General features: G+C 35.6%; 1 protein-coding gene across 1 annotated transcript in view; it reads right to left on the reverse strand.

Moving 5' to 3' along the window:
* LOC107685143 (integrin alpha-1-like) overlaps nucleotides 1–27,500 on the reverse strand; it is a 57,195-nt gene that overhangs the window by 26,606 nt on the left and 3,089 nt on the right. Inside the window, exons 2-12 of the mRNA XM_016481657.1 lie at nucleotides 14,870–14,990; nucleotides 13,426–13,538; nucleotides 9,324–9,415; nucleotides 7,675–7,789; nucleotides 6,872–6,993; nucleotides 4,516–4,664; nucleotides 3,994–4,144; nucleotides 3,682–3,856; nucleotides 2,648–2,721; nucleotides 1,210–1,354; nucleotides 299–441 (exon numbers count right to left, since the gene is read on the reverse strand). Of these exons, the coding sequence (XP_016337143.1) occupies nucleotides 299–441; nucleotides 1,210–1,354; nucleotides 2,648–2,721; nucleotides 3,682–3,856; nucleotides 3,994–4,144; nucleotides 4,516–4,664; nucleotides 6,872–6,993; nucleotides 7,675–7,789; nucleotides 9,324–9,415; nucleotides 13,426–13,538; nucleotides 14,870–14,990 (1,400 nt within the window). The remainder of the gene's footprint in view (nucleotides 1–298; nucleotides 442–1,209; nucleotides 1,355–2,647; nucleotides 2,722–3,681; nucleotides 3,857–3,993; nucleotides 4,145–4,515; nucleotides 4,665–6,871; nucleotides 6,994–7,674; nucleotides 7,790–9,323; nucleotides 9,416–13,425; nucleotides 13,539–14,869; nucleotides 14,991–27,500) is intronic.

A 27,500-nucleotide genomic window follows, 5' to 3' on the forward strand; every position in this document is an offset into this window, starting at 1 on the left:
TATTTATAATAATAATTATATATATATATATATATATATATATTCATTTTATATAATAATTTATAAAACATAAAATATTTATATTAAAATATATTATTTTTAGGAATATAATGTTTTATTGATATAATTTATTTTGAATTTGGTGTGATCTGAACATGTTTTAAAATTCATATATATTAATTTATAAAAATGTAATTCTTGATATAATTTCTTTAGTTTCTTTTGATTTTGGGGTAAAATATGATCTGTTTTTGCCAGATCCACCCAAAATTGTTTGAGGTTGTGATTATGAAGGTACCTGCTCTCCTTTCAGCGTCTGTGTTATGGTGACATTTTCTCCGTCGAAGCGGTACACCATGACCCGCCCGCTGTGGTTAAAGCGCGGTGCTCCTGTGATGTACAGCACCCCATGGGGTGTGTGCGCCGACTGCACGTCATAACCTGCAAGCAAAACCACCACACAACTAACCCAACCTAACCCAGCCATTTACAGCAGTCTGCACGCTTAATACGAAACAGCTGGGGCCCAAATCATAAACTGTTTCATTATAGCAGACACAGACATTGCTGGAAATAATGCTAGAATAAACCAGCTTGACTGATTATAAATCTTTTTCCTCAAATCAGCATTTACAAAACGGTGCTTCCGCGCAACTTGTTCACCAAACACATTTATCAGGCAGAGTCATTTCAACTTACTGCTTTTGTTTAATTCTGGAACGACATCCTTAAAAGGGGATGTGCGGAGAGTGTGAGCGTTTGCACTTGGTGTGTGAGTGTTTATGGGACGGCAGAAGATTGTGACAATGTGTTTAGACTACTAGCACCATACTGTCCTCTATTGTAAGCTTCCTTGTCTCTCTGAGGAGAATATTATGAAGGAAATAAAATTCCTGATATGCATATTCAACATTTTTATTGTTGATTATATGGTTACAATCATTTAAGGCCTTGGCTTATTGCCTTTCTAGTTTTCTAGGCCTTAACTAGGCATGAAGTTAGAGGTATAGCTAGTTACTTAAGCTGTTAGTGACAAAACCAAAGCAGTTGTTGCCATGGATGGGACACAAACTTGATCTGTGGTGCTCATGCAGGTGAGTTCAAAAATTATTTACGACATTTGCTATTTTATTCATGATTTTCTGTCCACTCGTACTATTAATAAAAGTATCCCAAAAGAAGAAGTTAAATGTCATTCGTAGTCCTCACCTACGTATCCCGCTATGCCTTCGTATCTCTGCACTGCAGGGTCGTGGAAGGTGTTTTTTTGGGGAACGACAAACTCTTGCCCAGACTGCATCACTACAGTCCCGTTCCAATCGAAAGCACCCACGGCTCCCAGCATCACACCTGCCTATCAGAAAGATACATTATATTACAAATATTACAATTACAAGCACATTTAAACTCCAATTACCATATGTGAGGTGCTATACTGCATGTGTGTGCATTGATCAATGTTTATATGTGAATAAATGCCTAAATTAAACCTGTTTATCATAGAAATCGACCATGTGTCTTCAGAAGACTTGGATTCATATGGATTACTTTAATGATGTTATGATGAGCTCTGAAGTGTCAAAGTTTTGGTAGAAATGGCTTTTAATGGAGGGGCAGAAATCTTTCAGCCTTCATTAAAATCTTCTTCATCTGTGATTTGAATAGGATGCAAGTCTTATGGGTTTGGACTGACATGAGTAAATGATGAGAATTTCAATTTTTTGGTAAACCATCCCTTTAAGCTCAATCGGCAGAACTTCCACTTGTCCCTCCTTTTCTTTAAAATAGCTATTTTTCCTTACAAATTTGAATATTGCAGAAAACATTTGCACATTAAGTTTTTTGTTGCGCATTGCAAAGTGTATTTGGCGAATGTGTTTCCATTGTAGTTTATGCACATCTTCTTATCAGATAAAAAAAAAATTATCTCCATGAATTGAGAACATTAGTTTTATATGCATTGTGCATTGCATATCCATAAATATACATGGACAGAAACATGGCTAATGAGACACTTACAATGGAAGTGAATGGAGTCAATTCATAAATGTTACAATACTGATTCAATAGTATAGCTACAGACAATATGTTTATTCATATGATTTTACTGTGAAAAAAAATAATTTTCTGTATTATATCCTATTTTACTCTGCAGTGCCTAAAAACTAAAACAATTGTAAAAATGTAAACAGCTCTCATATATCACACAAGTTTTAACAGAAGATTTAATGTAAGTGCTAAAGTTCTCCAAAAACTGGCTCCATTTACTTCCATAACTCCATTTGTGCCATTCTTCCTGGATGTGATAATTATTTACATAAAATATTTTTACAAACAATTTATTTGTTCTGTTTGCATTTTATGACTAAGTGTTTACAGACTACCCAGCGACGCATTAAAAAATTTGCTAGAGAAGTAACACTGTTGTCTCTGTCAAACTGAGAAAGGATGTGACTCGCTGACAGACTCTTAGCACTTCCTTCTGCGATTCATAACCAAACACTGAAGCGCTTTTGTGTTTCCTCTGTAGATACGTATGACACGCCAGCAGCAGGATGTCAGAATGAGATAAATCAGACAACAGGACGGGTCTGAATCTGATCTGATCTGATCTATACTACAATAGTCAAGAGAGCAGGACACTTACTTTAGACGTGTGAGCGCTGAATCCCGACTGAGACATTTCCATCTCAAACGAGGAGGTGTGTTTCTCAGATGTGGCTGTTAGACAGAGGCTATTTTTACATTTTTGACACAGATTTGATGAAAAATGCTCAACAGTAAACATTTTAAAATGATTCACATATTTGCAGTAAGAAAATATATGTAACTAGATAGTTATAGTTAGAACTTTTGGAAGAAACTGGGAGAGTGCTGTTTGTGAAAAACTTGCCATCGTGATGTTAGGATGTTGTGAATGGTTGACAGGTTGTTGCTATGCAGTTGCTAAGGTGTTTTCGGTGGTTGCTAGGGCTGTGCTAGGTGGTTGTTAGGGTCCTAAGCTAGGTAGTTGCGTACCTACTCGAATCTCTATGATATTCTATTCACTAAATATTTGGGTGAAGGAAAAATAATTCACACAAAAATTTTAAAATGTACTCACCCTCAGGGCATCCTTGACGTAGACGAGTTTGTTTCTTCATCGGAACAGATTTGGAGAAATGTAGCATTATGTTACGTGCTCACCAATGGATCCTCTGCTGTGAATGGGTGCCGTCAGAATGAGAGTCCAATATTATGAATAGAGAACTTGTATTTTAGCCAGAAGTAACGGTTTGTAGTTAAAAATGTCTTGATGGATTTGTTTCTTACAAACATGCACTTTTTGGCATCACAAGCCATAAATTGATGGACTGGAGTGGTGTGGGTTACTTGTGGATTATTGTGATGTTTTTATCAGCTGTTTGAACTCTCATTCTGACGGCACCCATTCACTGCAGAGGATCCACTGGTAAGCAAGTGATGTAATGCTACAGTTCTCCAAATCTGTTGGATGGCCCGAGGGTGAGTAAATTGTCAGTAAATTCTCAGTTTTGGGTGAACTACTCCTTTAATGCCAGCCTGCAGTTTTTTATTGCCTGATTTATTGTCTGCCATGTGAAAATCTTATGTCTAACCGTATGTTTAATGCTTAAGGTTAGGGATTTACACATTTTTGTTGTACTATTTTAGGTACGTTACCCTCTAAGGCAAAGATCTTGCTTCCTAAGGCATCCACGATGGTCACTAATGCGCTTTCATCCGACACATTGAAGAAATGATCGCTTTTGAGCTCGCTAGCAATGGATTCAATTTCATCAATAAACTTCTTTACATCTTCAATGCTTTTATTCTGTCGATTATAGTCGCCAAGGACCTACAAAAGACAAATTACACGTGCCACGTTAAAAATTAACAGCAATCTATATTGTCTACAGAAACCACTGAATCCATGTACCACAGTATTTATGCTATTTTTTATTTTTTTTATTATACATGGATGAATATACTTACAGCAACAGCGAACCGCTCAATCCCATCTTTTTCACACTGATCAATGACATTTTTCAAATTGAAATGGTCATGTGACTCGCCATCTGTGACGATCACCATGACTTTTTTGACACCTGGTCTTGCTCCTCGCTCCACTGTAAAGGCCTCTTTCCTTTAGAAAACAAACAACATCAGGTCAGCAGATTCTGTACAAAGTTTAAAACTTCCTTTGTTTGAACTGACACATTGAAAATTATGATTATTAGGAGATTTTTCTGAAATACAACAGGCTCCAAAAGTCTAAAACCACCAGTGAAAATGCTTTAAATTATTATCATTTAATACAATTGTTTTCATTACAAATGATAATATCAGCGTAACAACTTAATTATTATTATAACTACATTAATTTCAGAATTTCTTATTCCACCTTTTGCTTAATGATTATGTTACCCAGAATACATTTTATTATAAAATTTCTGTTTAAGATTTTAAGCTTACTTTCAAATTTAAAATACAATTGTGAGTCTTGTTTTTTGATACCTTGCTGTATCAATGCCGAGAGCTGTCATGGTTTTGTGGCCGGTTCTTTGAGGTAGCAAAGCAGCTTTCTCAAGAAGGTCTTTTGTGTTACTGAACTGGCTGAGGTTGAAGTTGTGACCGACATCGTCTCCGTAAGACACAATGCCCACCTGGAGAAGCAAAAGCCCAAACAAAAACTCACACATAAAGCTCAGGCGGCCCTCAGACACACCGTTGTCTCTCTCTCTGCTAAACGTCTCTGTCTGTGCTGACTCAAAAGTGAAGTCATTCTCTCCAAAAAAGCTCTGCGAACATTTATTTAACCATGGAATATGTGGTCTTCCCCCAGCTAAACCTTTTGGAGCCGCATTTTCCAGCGGCGTGCTCAAGAAAGCCTTTATTTGCCTAGAATCAAACCACCTAGCAGCTTCTCCATGGAAAGTCTTTATGTAATACTCCTTGTAATGATGTTAGTATAAGCTGATGACAGTTCCACTTTGACAAAACCAATCGCTTTGGTTTTCAACAAGTACACAATTTAGAAAACCGTTTTAAATCCAACCACTAAAAAACCCTACATAAGGTTTATTTCACCCAAAAATGAAAATTCTTTCATTATCAGTGTTATTGTAGTATCATTCAGAAACTCCGTTTTTTTATTTATTTATATATTTTCAATTACTTTTTGTATTTTTTGTTTTTATTTAAATTTTAGTTAAAGCTGCAGTCCGTAAGTTTTGCCTCTTTGTCGCCATCTCTGTTTGAAAACCTGCAATTGCAGCTATTTGTGGAATTATCTTTCTTGCGTGGGTTGTGTGCCGGCACGGCTCTAATGAGTGGCTGTCAGTCGCCACACCGGTGTGGATACTGCACTTTGTATTCACAGATTCTACATCTTGAAAGTATTACCCAAATAAGAGTTTTCACTGGAGAATGTCATCTGAACAAGTAACAACTGCCACTTTTGTTCTGACCAACTGAGGAAACAAGCATTACAATAAATTGCGCTATCAATGGTGATTAAATCTAACGATCGGTTAGCTCATATCACATCAAACCGTGCCAATTATTATTATCGTTATACTTTGTTTTCAAATTGTTGACGTTAATAACATCAGTATTGCGTGAGTGCATGTATTTAGTGTATATTAGCATTACCTGTAGATTTCAATTTCTGTACAGTCTAATGTTTAATTGGCATACCATTCGAATCTTGGTTTTGGCTACCGGTGAATCTCCAGACACTGATGATTGTCGTTTCGACCTTTCTGGATTACAATCCGCCATTTATTCCAGCTGCTGTGAGAAAAAGGCTATAAACGATCCGTTACCTGCAGCATCCTCACGTGCGATATAGCATACTAGCCGGGACAACTTCTTTATGTTTACAGAACTGACGTAATGACGCAGTGGCCATGCTCGAAATTCCCGCGAAAACCTACCCATACCACTCAAATTAGAAAACTTTATCACAAGCTTAACGTTGTGAATCGAGCTAAAGTAAGGCGATAGTTTTGAACACTGGCTGGTCATGTACTTGCTCAAATATTGATTTTGGATAATTTTTAAACAAAAAAGTTACGGACCGCAGCTTTAAAGTTTTAGTAATTGGGTTGTGTTTTTTTCCCCATTTTATTAGTTATTGTTTTTTTAATATGTCTATATAGTTTTAATAAATTTTATTTCATTTTTAGTTTTAGTTATTTTAGTAAATTGAATAAAACTAAATGAAATGAGGAATATTGCTTTGGCAACTAGCTAAAATAAAACTGCCATGCAACTACCTGAAATACAATACATTTTAGTTTAATTACTACAATCACTAAAACTAAAACTGAAATAAAAATAAATGAATGCTAAATAGAAATATAAAAAACGAATAAAAATGATAAAAACAAGAATACTAGAATTTCTAATTGACAGAGAAATGAAAATGAAAGTGGAAAATGTGAAAATAATAGATTATTCAAAATATTAATATATGTATAGTACATAAGTAATACTAAAATTACAATTTTCCAAACTTGTATTCATTTATTTTGCCCTGTGGAACCAAAAAAAAGTGATTTTTTTGTCTATACGTTGAAAATCAGTGGGGTCAAATGTTGTTTGAAACATTCTTAGAAATATATTTTTTTTTGTGTGTGTTCCAAAAAAAGGAAAGTCAGTCATACAGGTTTGAATCCACTACAGGGGAAGTAAATGATGACAAAATCTCCATTTTTGGGCCAACTATTCCTTTAAGAAATCAGCTTGTGTTAAACATCCAATGATGCAGCAAGCGGATATTTTATTTTAAACTGATGTAATTTCTAAAGTGTTTCAAGACAAACTACATGGATGCTCTCCAGAGCACTATAATTAAAAAAAATCTCACCCGGGCTGGTCCAATTTCAATGCTCTGGAGAAATTTGACCAGGAACTCTGTGATGTGATTCCAGGGGTAGATGCTGTTGGAGCCGTCCAACACTATGACAATGTCCATATCCTGCTTGCACTCTGAAACAAGCAAATAAACCTAATGAGCACCTTCATTACAATTATATAGCGAGAAAGAGAAATAAATATCACATTGCTTTCGTTTAAATTCCTAAAAGGAAGCTGAATACCAACAGCCACGAGTAGGTTTACATAGGAAATAAATTGCATAGCTGACTGAAACTGTGCACACTTAAAAATGTTATGAAACATATTGAGCCATGAAATTGGAAGTGACACTGACCTCACTGTGACACAGAAAAGCAGTGATTAATCACAGCTTATGTTGTTTTTCCAGACACTTTTTGTATAAGGAAGAAATTGTGCTTTAAAATGATATGAGCTTTCATTAGAAACTCAATATAGTCTGTACATCTGTTTATACCGTGGTAAATAAAGGCTGAATGCTAACCAGCGCTATTTGCCATTTAGAATCAAATAGAAAATTCAAATTTGAATTTAATGAAGCAGAATTCAAATGAAATGATGCGGCGGACAGTCTTTCCTGTGCTGGTTGTTGCTATGAAACATCATACAGTATGTATGTGTGTGTTTATGATGAGTCACTGGTTCTGTGTTGCGTTGGGAGATGTCAGCTCTCCTAAAACTGTCCTAACATGGACATGTGGCGCAGGAGGGACCGGCTGTGGTTTACACGGCTGGAATGTGCTAATGTACACTCACAACACGTGTGTGTCGTACCTCGTACAGTCGGAGCGATGGAGTTGAGGACTTTGAAGGAGGAGCTGACGTTCGAGCAGATCCCAGAGATGTAGTGCTGTTTTCCACACATGTAGCCGTACTGAGGACCACAGGCCTGTCCAGAGAGAGGGATTGAGGCACTGAGTATCTGACATGACATGAAACTTTATGGTCCTCACAGAAAAATAGCCTAGAATTTTTTTGTCTTATGTACACTGCCCTTCAAAAGTCCGGGATCATTACGTTTTTTTAAGATGTCTCTATATTATGCTCATCAAGGTTGTATTTATTTGATCTAAAATACAGTAAAAACAGTAATATTGTGAAATTTTATTTCAATTTAAAATAATGGTTTTCTATTTTAATATACTGTAAAATATAATTTATTCCTGTGATGCAATGCTGAATTTTCAGCATCATTACTCCAGTCTTCAGTGTCACATGATCCTTCAGAAATCATTCTAATATGCTGATTTATTATCAATGTTGACATTTTTTTTTTTACATTTTTTTTTTTTGGAACCTGTGATATTTTTTTTTAGGAATCTTTGATGCATACAAAGTTTAAAAGAACAGCATTTATTCAAAATGATGCTGAAAATTCAGCTTTGCATCACAGGAATAAATTGCATTTTAAAATATATTCAAATATAAACCAGTTATTTTAAATTGTAATTACATTTCATAAAATCACTGTTTTTACTGCATTTTTCATCAAATAAATGCAGCCTTGATGAGCGTAAGAGACTTCTTTCAAAAACATTAGAACATCATACCGAACCCAAACTTCTGAATGATTGTACTGTACATATACATACATACAGTCGTGTGGAGTGACTCTTCCATTTTTTATGTAATTGTTGAGAGTTGAGAGCTTTACCTCCCACAAATAATTATTTAAATTGTAATGTTTATGTGGAACTATTTCCGTTTCAGTCCTTTGCAGCTTATGGAAGCTGGAACTGCATATGGGAACAGTTGGAAACAATGTGTCAAAAAGCTTACTACTGCATGGGAATGTTTTGGTGTGACATGCTGAACTCCATATCGTTTTCATTACCTTCTATTAAACTGGTTACATGGAATATTTGTATTTTTAAAACATCATCTGTCACACTGCAGAACCATAAACAAGCTAAATGAAAAAAGTGATAAAAAAGTAGTGAAAATGTCCAGTTGTCACTTGCTCTAATACTGATTCGTCGAAGTTCTGTTACACACCTTGTCAAACAAAATCCTAATGGAATGTTATAATAATTTGGACTCAGTTCTAATGGGATCAAACAAGAACCTACTGGATAAACTGAAATTCCTACTTTTCCATTACTTTTTTTTTCTCAGAATATCAGTTCAACCAATCGGATTACATTTGATTAATAAAAGAGTGTACTGGAAAAGATGTGTTTTCATGAACTGCAATCAATCAATTTGTTCAGTCATAAAATAAAACCATTAAGCAGAATAGTGCCAGCATGTCATGGCTGTTCTATAATTATATACATTAACTGGAAAATCCGAATGTTTCTACATACCTTTTTTAATGTAACAATTTAAAATGTCTGTGATCAGACACTATTAATTAACAGTGGCTAAAGTAACAGAAGACATATAAAGATCTCAGTGCAAACTCATCCGCAGATGTTCCCTACCAGAAAGCCACTGCCGTCTGGGTTAACCACCAGCGTCGTCCCCATAGTCATGTTTTCCTTCACTTCATTTATGTTCGGAATTGTTGTGTTTTCTGTGAGAAAAATAGACAAATATGCACTCACAGTGAAAATCTTATGAAAATAATATCTAAACAAAAACTCCCCTGCATTTTCCCATAGGCAGACCGAATGCTTTTGCTCAAACACAGACCCTTGAGATTGTCTTTCTATTTGACTTTTTAAAAACAAAAGGCATTGCTGGGGTCCTTCATGCGGAGTTTTAATGGAGAAAAAACACATTCTCGCAGTGCTTTTGTCCCTTCCTGCTTCACAATGTAAGCCACATGCATGAAAACTAGTAAGAAAAATAATATTGTCAACCCATACAACCAACATTGTCCATATTTTAGATAATGCTTTGTGATTTCAAACACTAACACCGAGACATGTTTAAAATGATGAATTATAAAAGTCAAAACACTGAGGGTAGAGATTAATTTGTTCTGAGATCAGAATTCCTGCTGGAAGTGTTTGATATTGTGGAAGATCCCTGAAGTAATTAAAGACGACATGCAACATTGAGTTATCTGGTGAAGGATTATGTAATTATGGGTAGATTAGACATTAAAATGTTTTTTGGATCACTTCCTGTCTAGGCCTCCTCTGAGAGTCAGACATTCAGGCAGAGGTTAACATCCAAACAGATTTAGCGCTACAGGCTAATGAATCTTACAAACAAAACATTATATCATTGATCAAAATGTGCAGTGATGCAAACATACTCTCGTAATGTGAGCATTTAATCAAAATAGATCATATTTACATTCAGAATGCACATTCTTGGTCTTTTTTATCTGATAATTCATGGTTCACGTTTTTACAGATCTTTTACAAACCGTTTCGTTTTCTGCAATAAATATGTTTTACTCAGAAATGTGTCACAATACTACACTAAAACGAGTTGCACATTCTGTTTTATGCTGATCTGAAGTAACGCTGCACTACTGCACTTTGGCCTCTCTACTGCCACCTGTGGCTGAAGTGTAACATTGCAAGTTACTTGCAGAGTTGTTTTCACGTCAGTTGTGTTTCCGTAACTCTTCTGCGCAGATGAATCTGACGATTTTAGGTAAACATTGTGAGTCTGGAATAACAATATCAGGCTCATCTGAAAAATGTTGTCTGAGCAAGTAGGTCGCATATCTGCAACCATTATAGCTAGGGTTGGGTATCGTTTGAATTTTATCAATTCCGATTCCGATTCTTTTCGATTCCCAGTTTCGATTCCAATGTGATTAAATAATGATATCAAACATTTACTGGAGCTGAATACCATGAACAAAAATCAACAGGCTACATAAAAACTCTTTAAGAGCTGTTTGTGTGCAAAATAGAACTGCATGATTCTGGATAAATTGATTTTTTATTTTCCTTTTTTTCCCCCAATGGAAGTTGAAGAAAAAACATTAGACAACTAAACAAAATCACATGTCATTTATGAATTAATAATTAAATGACTCACTCAAGATGTACTTGTTTCATTACTGGATGAATCAGCGTTCTTGAACTAATCTCTTGTATGATTCAAAGACAAATACATTTTAACAGCCCCTTTTCGCCACCTACTGGCGTAACAATGTAATCGATAAACCTTCATTTGAAGTGTCAAATTACTTTAAAATGATGATTTACTCTATTTTAATCGCTACCATACACATCGTACACACAGTTTATATCTGAACTATAAACTTTTATCCCAGTACTTCTGTGATTTGAATGTTTGTAACACAGAAATATACTGTGTGGTTGAAAAGACTGTGAAGCTGTTTCGTTCATGACAGATGACAGCTGATCTCTTTAGGTCAATGGCAGCGCGAACGTAGATTTAAATGTTCAAATCACACTGGTGCGATCGTACACTGCACGGATGAACCAAGTGATCACAACATTGATCGCACACGTCAAAGGTTGAGGAATGAAACAGACGAAATATTGTAATTTAGGAATAGAATCACGTAGGTGTTTGAATCGCGTTCGTGATCTTTAACGATCTATTAAATTAAAGTGCTTTGTCATGTTGGTGGTGACGCCTCTCTTGCAACATGTTTAGCTATCACTGATATTATACTTAGCGTTTTTGGCTTCTGATCGCAGATGTAGCCAAACTTTGGAGCGCTTAGATTAGCGAGCAAGGTCTGGCAGATCGCTTGGTCCGGTCCTCACAGATGAAGAAAAAAAAGCTCATAGGACTCGATAGACGGAATCTAAATTTTCATTTGACAAGTATCCGAATCCTGACCTTAAGTATCCGATTCTGGAATCGGAGTCGATTTTCGATTCCCAACCCTAATTATAGCCAGAGATTCTTTTCTTAACCTTAAGAATGAATGACACAAACAAAACCAAATTTACCAAAAAATTTATCCAATTGCTCCAAATATAAACAAATGAATGGGGGTAAGGCAAGAACACAGGCTGATTTTTATTATTTACTAGTTCTAGTTCTTTTCACTTGTATTGAATCACTTGAATTGTATCATTCCTCATTTGTGAGAAGCTTTAGATAAAAGCATCTGCTAAAGTAATGTAAATGTATGCAAATGACCTATGAGTCAAGGTCAAATTCTCTCTGGCCAGTATCAGTATGAACTCTCAGGCCACAGTCTGCTTGTATTCTCAGATAGCTCCTCTAGAAAGTGTACACAGATGTTTCAGCTGTGGGGTTTTCTCTGTGCATGTTTTACAGACAACCAGGTGGTGTTAAGTGCCAAGACATTAGTACTCACACAAGTTTGTGTAAAGGCTTCCTAAATTAAATTATCATACTAGCTCCTGAATTAGAAGGATGGGACTTTCCTCTGGAACGCACCTCTGCATTTGGTGACTGATAATAAGCTGATCTGTTGACTTATAAGGACAAAGCAACATGTAAACATGAGATTTCTATGACATACAGTACACTACAAATCAAAAGTTTGGGATCGGTATGAATTTTTCACATTTTGAAAAATGTCTCATGCTCAACAAGAGTGCATTTTTTGTTAAAAAGGTCAGTAAAAACATCAATATTGTAAAATATTCTTGCAATTTAAAATAACTGGTTTCTACTTGCATATATATTATAAAATGTAATTTATTCCTCTGATGCAAAGCCGAATTTTCAGCATCATCACTCCAGTCTTCAGTGTCACATGATCCTTCAGAAATCATTCTAATATGCTGATTTGAATATGAAGAAACACTTCATATTATTATCAATGTTGAAAACAGTTGTGCTGCTTCATATTGTTTATGTAAATTGTGATACTTTTTTTTTTTCAGGATTCTTTGTTCAGTAGTTACAAAAAACAACCTTTATTTGATATGGAAATCTTTTGTAACAAATTTTCTAGCAAGTTTACTGTCAATCGAATGCATCCTTGCCGAATTAAATAATTAATTGTATTACTAACCCCAAACTTTCACACGACCGTGTATTTCTGAGTGAAAAAAAAAGAAGAAAAAAAAAACCTGACCAAATATTAGTGTTAATATTTATGAAATTAGTGCTATTAGTGTTAATCTCATCTACGAAATAACTGATGAAAGTGTTCATTAATGAAGGTCTGGTCTGGCATGACCAGAAATGCACATTATATTGACAACTAAATGATATTAAATTAAACATTCTGTTCCTAAAAAATGTAACTGACTAAATAAAATATTGGCTTATTTTAATTTCAAGTATTTCTGTGTCAGAAAGATGTAATTAGGACTGAGGAAGCGTGTACCATTTCCCCTCTCTGGAGTTTGCACGCCATGTCAAAGTGCCATGTTAGTGCATAGCATATTCCTCATCTGCTAGTACCCTTAAGTCACGCAGCCGAGTTTAGCATGGTCAAAGTACCATTGAGGAAGTATGACAATTTCTCACCAACTGAGGTAATGTCTGTTACCCTTCCTGTTACAAGTTCTCTGGTATAACCACACCCACAGAGTAAAAACACACTGTAAATACTGTAAATACAGACTGATGAAGCACAGCAATGAACAAAAAGAGTTTACGGAAAACATGATGGCACTAACCAAACACACAAACGCTTACAGGGAGGCCACCTCTCACCTGGCAAAAGGAATTTTTCACATCCAGTGTTTTTGTTTTGTCCCACGGGGCACCTGTAGACGTCTCCGGTCCGTTTAGCCGGCTGTCCAGTCAGAGGAGAACCAATCAGAACCCTGCAGAAAAAAGCAGGAAGTAGAGAGTGGGGTCATTTATCCCTGACTGCCAAAAAAACCCTTGGGCTTTGTGAGAAAGTGGAAGCATGCTGAGCCAAAGTGCAGTTGATTGATTCGCCAGTTTTCCAGTGGGAAAGAAAAGCATAACATAAATATGCACATGCTTATTTTTAAAAATTACAGTAAAATGGAACATATGTGAGATGTCAGAACTATGGGGAGAAAAGAGTTTCTTTTTATTCGGCATAATAACTGTTAGAGAGTTTGAATATGATATTGACGTATATGATGTTTTACCCTTGAACCTCACAGTGATTTATGCACTTTTTAGTGAGATGAGTGTAAAAGGTTGTTTACGTTTCATTTTGTTCTGTGCTACACCTGAGTGCACTTAGCTGAATAAAGAATATTCGCCATGTTCCTCAGATTTCTAATCAATTTTAATCTAATACCAACTTGCACATAATGTCAGTAAAGCTAACTTCTGATAGAAATATGATTGAATGGCATTTTGATGCTTCAAAGAATGTATGAATGATTTTTTTAAAGCTTTGAATTAAACCATTTTTGCTGTTTTTTTTTGTGATCCTCAAAAAACCTCTCTAAAACCCATCCAGATCACGTCTGTGAAATCGCCTAACTATACTGAACAGGTCATTGGCAAGGTTTACAAGTCAGTTTAGGCCACCTGTGAGAGGTTTATGTAAAGCTGTCTTGGGGGTTTCACACCAGCTGAGGTTTTTCTCTGGAAGTAGAGGGTCAACCATTACAAGCAGTGCTAAAACGTGCAGCTGGACCAGTTTTTAAGAGACTACAGCTTTTGCTGAGGGGAAATGTTTCATACAGTATAGGGAATCCTTTCCATTTATTTATTTATATTCTTAATGGAGTTGACAGGCCTTAGTACATTAGCTTGATGACTTTATTGAAAGATAAAACAAGCTGTTACAAAAGCAGACTACATCAGTGTTGCTCGTAGGTTTACAGTGACAATTCTAGCATTATTTTGGGACGGTTCTGAGTATATCGTTTATTATGATGTAGAAAATGAATGCATCAAAACACTCAAGCATGTGAATTGTTTTGGTTGAGTGTACAAAATGGTATATAGAGGCAAAAAAAGCAATGACCAATCAGAATTCAGTATGCAAATATTACAATGACATCATCAATGTCCGATTTTGAATAGCGAACATTCTAATCACGTACATCGAGTGGAGATTTTCAAACTTTCCAATCTAAAAGTTCTTAAAAAATATAAAGTTTATACACAGTAAATACCAAAATGAATAGCACACCTAAGCATTTTTAGATTGAATATAAAAACGTACCACTTTCCCTCACTGTTCTCAAATTGTTGGACGGTGTATCCGAACATGTCCTCCACTGGTCCACTGAATGACATCTGGTTCTTCTCGTCCACATTGAAACATGCCAACCATGGCAGCAGAGCTATCAAGAAAAGATACAATAAAAAGACAACATAAACATAACATACAATATGCATCTCACTTTATCTTTTACATAAAACCAAGGGTTATTTTGTCCAATAAAAAAAACGTTTCCAATGTAAATGCTAGTATTTACCAATAACTACGGAAATCTCTGTTTGGAAGTCTGACAAATCCTAATTTGATCCTTTGGAAAAACAAGATGAATTGAACACAAAAAGTTGTTTTTTAATTGTTTATTTATAATGAATATTTATAATGAATAATAATTTAAGTCAATAAATAAACACAAAGACTTTCCATTTCCCTTTTTTGTTTTGGGAGAGAGAGAGAGAGATAGTCACAGTTGTCCAGTTGTGTGAGAATGAAACATGCAAATCCTACAGGGAGCGATACTTGCATAGTAGGCAAAAGAATTTCCCAGAGCAATGTGTAGTAGCCGTCCTGACCTCTTGGATAATGTGCTCTTCATGAAGTACTTTATATAAAAGAAGGACTAAATATAGTGTTTAAATGCTTCATTGTGCAGAGGCCACAGAGAGTCTTTTCACATGTTGTGTGCAATGGAATTCCAGTCATGATTTATTCAGTTCCAGGATTTGGAAGGGAATTGTGAAGATTAACAAATCACTGTGGTGTTGAGTACATTGCTGGACCTGGCTGAGAACACAAAGAGACAGAGAGACAGAAATCCAGTTGTGCCGCCTTACGTCTGTTGTCCATAACAGTCATGTTCTGAGCTAATGAATGTTGAACATGTAGTCGTGGCTCAATGAGGAAACAGAGAGCCAGTGTATGTTTGTGGGCATGCCTCGTATGAATGTCCACTCAAAAGTAATTACGATTTCCAGCCAAGCCTCCAAACCCGCTTTCCATTTAGTCTTATACTTTAAGGGGATGTGCATGATGAGTGACCATCTGAAAGACCAGACCAAAGACCATTTATGCATTCACCACTATGACAGGCGAGACACAACCAATGTGTTTTGAAAAACTAGCAGAAGAAAAAGAAGATGAAAGACGAAGAAATGCAGAAAAAGAAAAAAACACGAATAAGAGAATAGCTGACCAGTGGGTCTTTCTGTGCCTTTCTGGGTGAGGTTTGCAAGTTAGATAAGAAGAATGAATTTCCTTTGCAATCTAGATGTAACCAATGTGTTTTGTAATGAGAGAAAGAACAATGAGCTGAACAGAAACATGAAGACATTTAAAATATGAAGGTGGAGAAGAAGCTGACAAACACAATGAAGCTGAAGACTAAGAACAATCTGAAGATGAAGTTGAGGCTTAAAAGAAGCCGATAAAAGTAAAGCTCAAGAAAATGATGATGCAGAAGAAGCTGAAAAGGAGCTATTGAAGCTCAAGAAGGCCAGGAAGAACCTAAAGAACGATGAAGAAGATAAAGAAGAAGCTGAAGAAGAAGAATGTGAAAAAGACACTGAAGAAGATGACTAAGAAGAAGATAAAGAAGAACTTGCGCAACAGAACAAATATCTATGTGTTCGGAAAAACAAGAACAGATAGAAGAAGAAAGTAAAAAAAGAAGAAGCTGAAGTAGAACAACATGAAGATGAAGACAAAGAATGATAAGAGAAAGAAATGGACTGAAGAAGAAGAAAATGATGATGATCATGATGAATCAGAAGAAGCTGTAAAAACCTCAAAGCTGAAGAAAAACATCATGAAGAACCTGAAGAAAAACAAGAAGACAAGGAATGATAACAGGAGAAAGCTGAATGAAGAAGAAAGAGAACAAGATGATGAAGAAGATGATGATGAATCTTAAGAAAAAGCTGCAAAATCCTCAAAGGAGAAACTGAAGAAAAACAGTGAAGCTGAAGAATACTTGAGGATTTGCAAGTTTGTTAACAACAAATGTCCAACAAATGTGTCATCTTAGACACAACAAACATGTTTTGGAAAAGCAGAGCAACAAAAACAAGACAGAGGCAGAAGACATAGACAAAGAAGACGAAGAAGAGATGTGCCAGCCCATGGGCCTTTCCCATCCTGAATGGCGGCTGTTCTGTTTTGGGTCGGATTTGCAAGTTAGATAAACGGAATGAATTTCCTCTGCAATCTATTGACTCTGTAAACAAAGACGTGGAGGGCCAAAGGCAACCGGACAGCTGGTTTCGTCCTCGACCACGTCTGTCTCCTCACAGACACACACCATCCTCTAAAAACCAGGAGAACTGACTCCTCTCTTAGTGAAGCGGGTGTTTGAAAAAGCAAGACTTCCTGCTAAGGTTTAAAGGGGTCATATGATGCTGTTTTAAAGATCATTATTTTGTGTATTTGATTTTTATTTTTTTAAATAGCCTTTGTGCATTGCCAGCCTTGTACTCTTCTAGGTTAAAAAAACTGTTGTCCATAAAATGCGTTGCACAAATTCGAACATCTGGGTTGTGCTGTTCTGTTGTAAATAAATCTTAACCAATGATTCCTAATTGCATCTACTTCCGGAATGCCAAATAAAGTGCTTTTGCAGAGAAAGGAAAAATTTAAATTGCATCATATGACCCCTTTAATGCAGGACGCGCTCTGAGCTAGTGCTCTGCAAACACGCTACAAATCACACACACACAGCACTTATGCAAACACACGTATAACTCTGAGGACCTTGGGAATACATGAAAAGAGAAGCCCTTACTTTGGAGTTCAATCATTTTTGCTGCATTCATGCTAATGGTGAATGAGAATGTTTCATCCATTCCCTCAATAGACTTGATTGAGTTCAACTCTCTACAGTATGTCAGAGAAAATACAAACGCAATTAGGTGATTCAAGATGGCCACCAGCCAAAGAGGCCCTTTGCATAGTCATTTTTTGACAATGCTTTTGTTATTTTTAGTAGTTCTAGGTTTTTTATATGTCTATATAGTTTTCATTAATTTTTATTTCGGTTTTTCAGACTGATTTCAACTGGTAACTATTTACAACCCAATATCATGAGAAAATGTAACTATTTTATGATTTGATTTATACAAAAACATAAAAATTTGTATGATTTGATTTATACAAAAAACATAAAATTTTTAGAAAAAGTTCCACAACTAAACCTAACCACCAATGGAGTGTACGCAAATTATATAAAAACATACAAATGAGATCGTGCAAATTTATACAATATGAATTCACCAGCAATTTGCCAAAATGTAAAATACTTACAAATTGACATGAAAGCGTGTTGACTACTTATTAAAAGAACTGGCTCACATGAGTCATTTGTTTTAGAAATCAGACTGCACTGATCATGCTGTATGTTTTTGATTCATGAAAAATGACTGACTCATAAGAGTCATCTGTTGTGAATCAAACTACACTGGTCACACTGCTTTTGATTTACTAAAAAGAACTAGCTAAGAAGAGTCATTTGTTTGTGAATCGGCTATGTCGTATGTTGCTTTTGCATGCAGCCTGTGAAGAAAACTCAATAGAAACACATTTCTTGCCATTATTTTATGATACACAGTCCTTTTTCCCCCATCATATTCAATGTAGAAATCAACTTAGATAATATAAGGTTCTATTTAGGCTCTAGATTATAAAGAAAATGGTCAATATCTTTCTTCAGAAAATATTTTTTATTCGTCTTGACATTGACTTGTGACAGTCTCACATGTGTGTAGAGCATTTCCTGCAAGTCGCACTTCAGCATCTGCTAAATGTTTCAAATATAAATATAATGCATGTTCATACGAATGAGACAGGACATCCTTTATGCATGCATGCAGTGTGAAAACAAATCTGTAGCCAACACAAAGCAGAACTGTCTCCATCCGATGGACAAAAAACACATGAAGACAATACTAAAGAATTGCTGTGAGCATGCTTTGAGTTTTCTAAGTGTTGCAAAGTTCCAAAAAGCATGCATGACTTTTCATGTTTTCTTGCCAAGCATAGCTGGATGACTTGACATCATCAAAATATATCATCACGCCCCAATGTTTGTGATGCAAAGCCTTGGTATCCATGGAGATGTAAGAAGAAAAGTGAGCTCCACGCTTACATTGCAGACAAGGTCAAAGCATGCTAAACGATGCTGTCTTTCCCCTTAGGTTTGATCATGTGTCATGTGACAGTGCCAAAATGTGATTAATTGTATTAAGCTGTTAGATTTAGTCATCCAACACCAGCAATGTGTTGGATTTATCTGTGCTAAGACTTTTAAATCAGCCCATTTTGCAGCGGGAGAGCTCCATGATTATGAGAAACGAGGCCTGGGTCGAGACTTTGTCTGGCTCACACATGCTCTTTCATGACAAAGCAGATCTCAAGCTAATCAAGTAAATGTGTCCTGTTGCACACACTCTCCTTGTCGTGTTCTTTCTTTTCTGGCTAAAGGGACTGATGTATCTGACTGAATGCACGTACTGACACGCACACAGTGTAGGAAACACTTCCTCTGGTTATTAAAAGAGCACTGAAAAGACAAGCTAGAATAAAAAGAACTATTAACATTATGAGCAGTATCAATACTGGCTGTGCGATGAGCTAATAATATATATTAACATTGGATGGAATGTGGAATAACACGAAATGTGGATAAACATGCAGAAGACCAAATTTGGGGTTTTTCCTTAATTAATTAATGAAAATAAAATTAAAGAGTAATTGATTATTAAAATAAACATTAGTTGAGGCCTTACACCCAATTCACAAGTTTTATTCAAATTCAACAGTGCCCAGAAATATAGCGCTGAATGAAATCTGCACATAGAAAGAGGTGTTTCAGTTCATGTTAAGATGTATTGCAGGTGATGAGTAAATAAAACAGGTCTTGCACTGAAGTGCTGCTTCCAGAAGTGGCAGCACTCTTTAGTGAATTCACCACACAACCCCAATATTCTGTTCCTGGATATGCTGCCTTCAGATGTGTCCTCTGGAGGACCAGAGATTTATTGGCCATGAAAAAGTCCGCCCACAGAATGACATAATGCTCCCTGCTGATTCCAGAAGCTTTCATTCCAGTTTCCTCCGCACTAACAGGGGAGAGACCCCGATCATGTTCTGTCAAACACCCACCTTCTACAAACACTCACACGCAAACACACCCAGACACTCCCTGAAAACGGCCGTTCCCACACAGTTTCATAAGTGTGCAGCCACACGGTGCACAGATGGGCCAGCAACCCAAGCTTGCTCAAGCATCACACACAAATGTTTTGAGACTAAAAATACACAGCGCGGGGCAAAGCGGGTCACTTCCTGCATTTCAACCCAAAAAAATAATAGCCAGAGTATCACTTTCCAATACAAAAGTAAATACATGTAAATACATATGTTTAGTAAATACAATTGAGCATGAATTATTAATTTTATGATGTCCCATACGACAAAAAAACAAAACTAATATATTTTAAAATCTATTTAAATATGTTAATATACATTTGTATATTTGCATGTTTAATTGCATACATTTCCTACATATTTTGTACAAAATATATTTTAAAAATACATAATGCATTTTAAGGTTGGAAATGTTTTGTTTGCCGCATTTTGTAATACATTTTGGCATTTGAAGGTTTAAACAATATATATTTTTCAAAATGGCACAATATATTTAGCATAAAAAATATACATTGCAAATCAAAAGTTTGGAATAATTAAGATTTTTAATGTTTTTAAAAAAACGTATCTTCTGCTCACCAAGGCTGCATTTATTTGATCAGAAAAATACAGTAAAAACATTAATACTGTAAAATATTATTACAATTTAAAAGACCTGTTTTCTATTTGAATATATTTTAAAATTTAATTTATTCCTGTGATGACAAAGCTGATTTTTCAACAGTCATTAGTCAGACATTTATAATGTTACAAAAGATTTCAGTTTCAAATAAATGCTGTTTTATTTTAAATTTTCTATTCATAAAAGAATCCTAAAAATTGTATCATGGTTTCCACAAAAATAGAAAGCAGAAAAAAACTGTATTATTATTATTATTAATAATTGAGCACCAATATTTTCCATATTTTAATGATTTCTGAAGGATCATGTGACACTGAAAACTGGAGTAATGATGCTAAAAATTCAGCTTTGTATCACAGCAATAAATTACATTTGACAATATATTCAAATAGAAAAAAAATGTTAAATTCTAGTAATATTTCACAATATTACTGTATTTACTGTATTTTGATCAAATAAATACAGCCTTGGTGAGAAGAAGAGACTTCTTTCAAAAACATAAAAAATCTTAATTAGCCTATTCCAAATATCTGACTATGTATATTTTTCCCCATATCCATGACACTGACATTCAGATCCTACGGCCCCCTCCAATCAGAAAGCAAAATTAGCCATAAAATTGATGTTTTAGCAATTATTGCAAATTAGGTTAAATAAATAGCTCTGCCCTCCTTCCAAAAGGAAAAGGTTAGGCTGTCTATCTGCAGCATGAGAAAAAAACAAAACATCCCCCGTGGCTAATCACAGAATGTCACATGTGTAAGTGCGGCTCTGGAAACAGTTAGGCTGTTCTGCCTGTCCCGCTGGAGGGGAGTTCGATTCTCTGCAGCAGACATTCTCCAGCTCACTTCCTGGAGCAGCGCTGAGTGCCAACATTCCCTGGGACTGCCGTTTTACATGCAGCTGAAATTAAAACAGTCCTCCATCATGTACATGGACTGCTGATGTCTCTCAGCTGGAGTGTCCATTTAAGTCAAAGCTTGCTTAGTGATCCCGGATGGTACTTGATTCATGTGAGTTTGGGGATTAGATCTCTGTAGAGGGCAAAGTTCAAGCTAAACATTATGGTGAGATGGGGAAAAAAAACTGCAGTATTTTATGTACTGGCAGAAAATGGACCTTTCTTTAAAATATATATCTGTATATATTATATATATGCATATCTTGCTTCATTCTACAGGTAGCAAAAATCTTTAATATGGAAAGAGAAATGACAACGTTTCTTGATAAAACAAGAACTATGTGCTGTTGTGCAGCATGTCAACTTGTTAGTAGTCTGAAAGTTTTGTTTTTCTGTCTGGTAGAGATATGTTATTTGTTGTATTGCTAAAGTGGAGATAATGCAATCATATTAGGGCGTTACCCTGTGAAGTTCAGTCATAAAAAAGGCTTTGTTTAGCTTTCTCTTGCAATGTCCTCCTACTAAATACAGCGCTATAAGTTTTAGTTTAGCAAAGTATCTTTATATTAAAAAATACATATAAACTGAAAACATTGTCAAGTTATTTAAAGGACAAAAGTAACTGGGGAATAAGTAGCTGAATTCAGTCTTTTATACAACAGTTCAATAAACAGGAAGTTAATATAGATTTTTTTACATTTTAGCCACTACATTACCAGTTACTATGCTTTTGTTCTGTCAAACAAAACATTTACAAACACAGCCTCTGCAAAAATGAGCAACACAGCAGCAATGTTTCATTCCAAAAAGAATTAGTGGTTTTTAACAAATTGGTTGAGTGAATGATTCAATTACTCTTTCATTAAGACAGTCTCTTCTTTCATTACTAAATAAATCAGTGATTTTGAACAAATTGGTTGAGTGAATGATTCAGTGATTCTTTTATAAAGATACTTTCTTGTTTCATTAGTGAATGAATCGGTGATATTAAACAAATTGGCTGAATGAATGATTTAGTGATTCTTTTATAAAGACAGTCTCTTGTTTCATTACTGAATGAATCAGTGATTTTGAACAAATTGGTTGAGTCAATGATTCAGTGATTCTTTTATAAAGAGAGTCTCTTCTTTCATTTCTAAATAAATCAGTGATTTTGAACAAATCGGTTGAGTGAATGATTCAGTGATTCTTTTATAAAGAGACTTTCTTGTTTCATTAGTGAATGAATCGGTGATATTAAACAAATTGGTTGAATTAATGATTCAGTGATTCTTTTATAAAGGCAGTCTCTTGTTTCATTACTGAATGAATCGGTGATATTAAACAAATTGGTTGAATGAATGATTCAGTGATTCTTTTATAAAGACAGTCTCTTGTTTCATTACTGAATGAATCAGTGATTTTGAACAAATTGGTTGAGTGAACGATTCAGTGATTCTTTTATAAAGGGAGTCTCTTGTTTCATTACTGAACGAATCAGTGATTTTGAACAAATTGGTTGAGTCAATGATTCAGTGATTCTTTTATAAAGAGAGTCTCTTGTTTCATTACTGAATGAATCAGTGATTTTGAACAAATTGGTTGAATGAATGATTCAGTGATTCATTCATAAAAACAGAGGCTGTGTTGAAAATGGCAGACTCTCGGTTGGAGTAGGTACTTCTGTTAAATAATTAATTTGCGACCATTAAAAATGATGTTCTATATAATATGAATTTGTGTAATATAAATGAAATCCGGACATACTATATTTGTCGCATTGTTATTGTCATGTGACCTAGTTGCGTAACTTCACTGTCATTTACACATCCTCTTCTGTGGCCTCATGAGCGATGTCCACTGGATGCACACTTCAGAATCTTGCCTGAGGTAGTAGGCTATCTGGATACTTTACGCCTACTGTTTTATGAATACTGTGAATTTGGACAAACTACTCTTCTCACACACTGTTTTTCACCTACTATATAGTACAGAAGTATGCATATTCAGATGCAGCCAATACTTGTTTCATTCCCGAATGAATCAGCAGTTCTGAACAAATCGACTGAATGAATGATTCAGCAACTCACTCATAGTGACATGTCACCAACTACTGGTGTAACAATGTAACCCGAATGCAGAAAGACACCTTAAAAATCCCCACACATGGTCAGCCAGCTAGACAGCCCTGGTGACATTTACATCAGAAATAGCAAATGATCAAAACATAAAAGAAAACCAAATGTTTACATTTGCATAAAAACACGAACCACAAGCAAGGCCTAGTGACAACAAAGCATGCAAAATAGCATTTGACAATATCCCAGCCAGCTCATAAACACACACAGATGAAATAGCACCTGTAAAGTATCCGTTCTCTCATCATTTCTGTGCTGTGAGCTTTATGGCCTTTGAGAGAGAGGTCAGCGGGTCGTGCCCCTGGAGTCATGTTCTTTAGCAGCTTCTAAATGTCTGGCTTGTTATGTTGAACATTTTATGGGAGATCAGGGGTTTCCCCTATAATGTTTCATTACAATGGTGCTCATTTTGAGGAATCCTGCTTTAACAAGAACAAGCGCTTCTGAAGCGGCTTTCCTTTTTTCGGCTGACATCACAGATCCCTCTTACTTTTCACCTCCTACCCTCTAACCGCCTGGCTCCTTCCTGGTATGTAACACCCAAACATTTGTGCCTGATGTGTTCAGCTGCAGTTAAACTTTTGTGTGGTAAACTGGAAGGTGTACGACAGAAATCAGAGCGATATAGTACAGTAAATTCTTTCCTGATCCAGATGCTGATTCAGAATAAATGCGATCACACATCTGTCATACGAACTGTTTTATTTAATGTTATATTTGGTTAGGAACTATAACTTACGGTGTTTCGTTTCTGAAATGTGTTTTTACAGTTTTCACCACGTAAATGTAAGTTGTGACGTTAATGCACATCCAAACGTATAGTTTTCCCAGGTCCAAAGCTACTTTTCCTCAAATGATGGTTAATTTAGCCAGTACTGCAAGCACAAAAAAACAAACTGGAATTGTTTAAAGTTTTGTAGTCATCTATTTACCAGAATAATCACTATAATTTTTGTAGATTACTGAAGTATTATGTTGCAAGGTTTAAAGGCTGCTCTGTAAAATCTCATTTACTGTAGTAAGAGGCCATAGTCATATTGTTTTTATTAAATCTGACTGTGTGTAATGAGTGTTCAGTGCATCTACGACGGCTTTACTGTATGATGTCTTTGAAGGCAAAGTCTGACTGATATCAAAGATAGCTAAGTTTTTAACTGATTTTTGCCCTAAACATTTGAGGTTTGTACTTTACAGTTCTGATTTTGTGGTTATAGTTTTGAGAAAAGTGTTAGATTTTATTAAAATGTGTCTAATCAATTGAGGAAAAATGGTGAAGTGCACAAAATTTGCACTAGCAGAAAGCAGGACAAAAAAATGAGCTCTACTGTAGTTTGCCTACAAAGACATGCAAAAGCATCAGCAGATCTCTGTACTAAAACAAACAATGGGTCTTCCGGTTTCAGAAGTGTTTCTTCCTGTGCATCTTTTTTTAAGTCAGGTATGAGACCCCAAGTGTTTGTTTCAAATGTGCAAGAAATTGTTCCATAGGAAACTGAAACCATCTTAAAACTTTTTCAGTCAGATGCACTTTCATATCAAAAGTTCAGTTCTTGTGCACTATTGTCAACATTTACTGAGGGTGTTTTGTCGTTCCAAACCATTATGACTTTCTTCCGTTAAACAAATAGCAAATTGATTTTTTGTCCATACAGTGAAAATCAATGTGGTCCAATTCAGCGTTGTTTTGAACCCCACTGACTTCCATTGTATGGACAAAAGCAGTTCTTCATTCTTCAGAATATCTTTGCTTGTGTTCCATAGAAAAAAAAAAGGAATTCATACAAGGTTTGTAGGGCGAGTAAATGATGAATTTTTATTTTTAGGTGAACTATAGTTTCAAATACAGTTTTTTTGGTTACATTCTGGATAAATAAACCTTGTGTCATTCTATGAGCTCATTTGTTTTCGAAGTGACTGGAAACGAAGGACACGATTTTCCTAAGTAGACACTTGTAGATCAAAGTTGGAGAAGTTTTTGAACCTAAGGAAGCTAAGTATGCGCAGATGGGATGGAAACTTCAGTTACTGGTGTATCTGATGGATCAGAGCGCCAGCGAGGGATGTGCCAGCCTCCGGTTCACTCGCCCAAACAACCAACAGTACTCTTCCAGCACCTGAAAGCCGCTGGCACAAAGCAGATGACAGGAGCAGTTTTCCCAGCTAGCAAGAATGTTTAAAATACCCTGGAACCCGGAATACTTTCTGCGATCATGTCATAATAGCAAAAAACGAGCCTTATCACAACAATTTATGAGGAACCTTCCAGATCGCATGGTATAGTCATGTATCATATTCAATGTGAATGTTTTCACAATAGCTTGTTGAGTACTTGTTTAAATTGGAGGCTGACCAAAGCAGTAATTATGTCTATTATGATCATTTAAACCAAACTGCCCATTCTGTGCCAGTTCTTAGACAAGTAAGGGGTTTGCCAAATCATATTGATGCCACTATGACATTTTCCATGACCATCCTGCTCTTGAACTCCTAACCATGATACATCAACTCCAAATTCGCCAGGTCTGGAGATAATTTTTCTAGGGGAACATACTGTAGCAGCACAAATACAGTACATGAACCATGTCTACTGTCTACAACCATCTTCTACTAAAATTATGAGTCAGAGCGTTTCCATTGAGAGGACTGGGGCTTGTCTGCATGTAATGGAATGCATTCGCCAATCTGAAGTCTCCAAGTACGGAAGAAGACAGTTCAAAGCAAGGTCTTCTGGGAGATTTGAAGCCCTTGCCAGTAAGTGCTCTTGATTTATAACTGTGGAGATCTTCTTCATGCCAGCGAGAGGGGAGTGGCAGATGGCTAACGGCTAACTTCAGCTCGTCTCACTCTACAATTGACCATTCGTCTCCTAATGACTCTATTTTTGGTTCACTTTATTAAATTAGATGAAAAGGACTGAAATGAAACTACAGTCAGCCATATTAGATGCTCAGGATAAAAACAAATAATTTAATAAAGTGAAACAAGTTTAATAAGTCTGTGCTGAAGATGCCTTAAAGGAATATCATTTACTCAACTTCATATTGTTTCAATGTGGAGCATAACAGAAGCTATTCTGAGACATTTATTTGTCCATACGGTGAAAGTCAGTGGGGTCCAAAACAAAGTTGTTTTGGACTCCAATTACTTCCATGAGTACTTTCATGAAATTTTTCTAAATGTCTTCGTTTGTGTTCTACAGTGGAAAGAAAAAATTAGGGTGAGTAAATGATGACATTTTCATTTTGGGGTGAAATGCCTTTAAATTCAAAGGCGACAGAGTGCACAAACCGTTCTGCTGTTATGAATCTGTTAAGCATTCAATGAATTCATTATTTATCTGAGACAGTGCAGGCGTTTGTACATAAAGCACACACACAGGAGGAATGCATTCCTATCAAAGCCTGGAGATAAACCGGACACACCATTTATCCATGGAAAAAAATCGCAACATTCGCAGACTGAACTTTAACGTAAGCAATCTATTAGTCTAAAAAAATCATAAAATATTAGCAATATGTTTAAAATATAAACAAATACTATAATAGTAAAATACAAACAGTACAATAATATATATAAAAATAAGAATGTTTTGGTAGAAAAAATGTATGGGATATTTAAGGCATTTTCTAGTCAGTGCCATTTATTAACATAGTAAAAAATAAAAAAAATCTATAAATACAAACAAAAAACTTTTTTATGCAATTGTATGTATTTATCCAAGAAAACACCACTGCAAGCAATCTTATAATAATTATAATCATAATCTCCAATGACTCACAATAGTCGGCTCAATGAACG

This window comes from Sinocyclocheilus anshuiensis, unplaced genomic scaffold (genome assembly GCF_001515605.1).
Source record: "Sinocyclocheilus anshuiensis isolate Anshui unplaced genomic scaffold, SAMN03320099.WGS_v1.1 scaffold914, whole genome shotgun sequence".
Lineage (NCBI taxonomy): Eukaryota > Metazoa > Chordata > Actinopteri > Cypriniformes > Cyprinidae > Sinocyclocheilus > Sinocyclocheilus anshuiensis.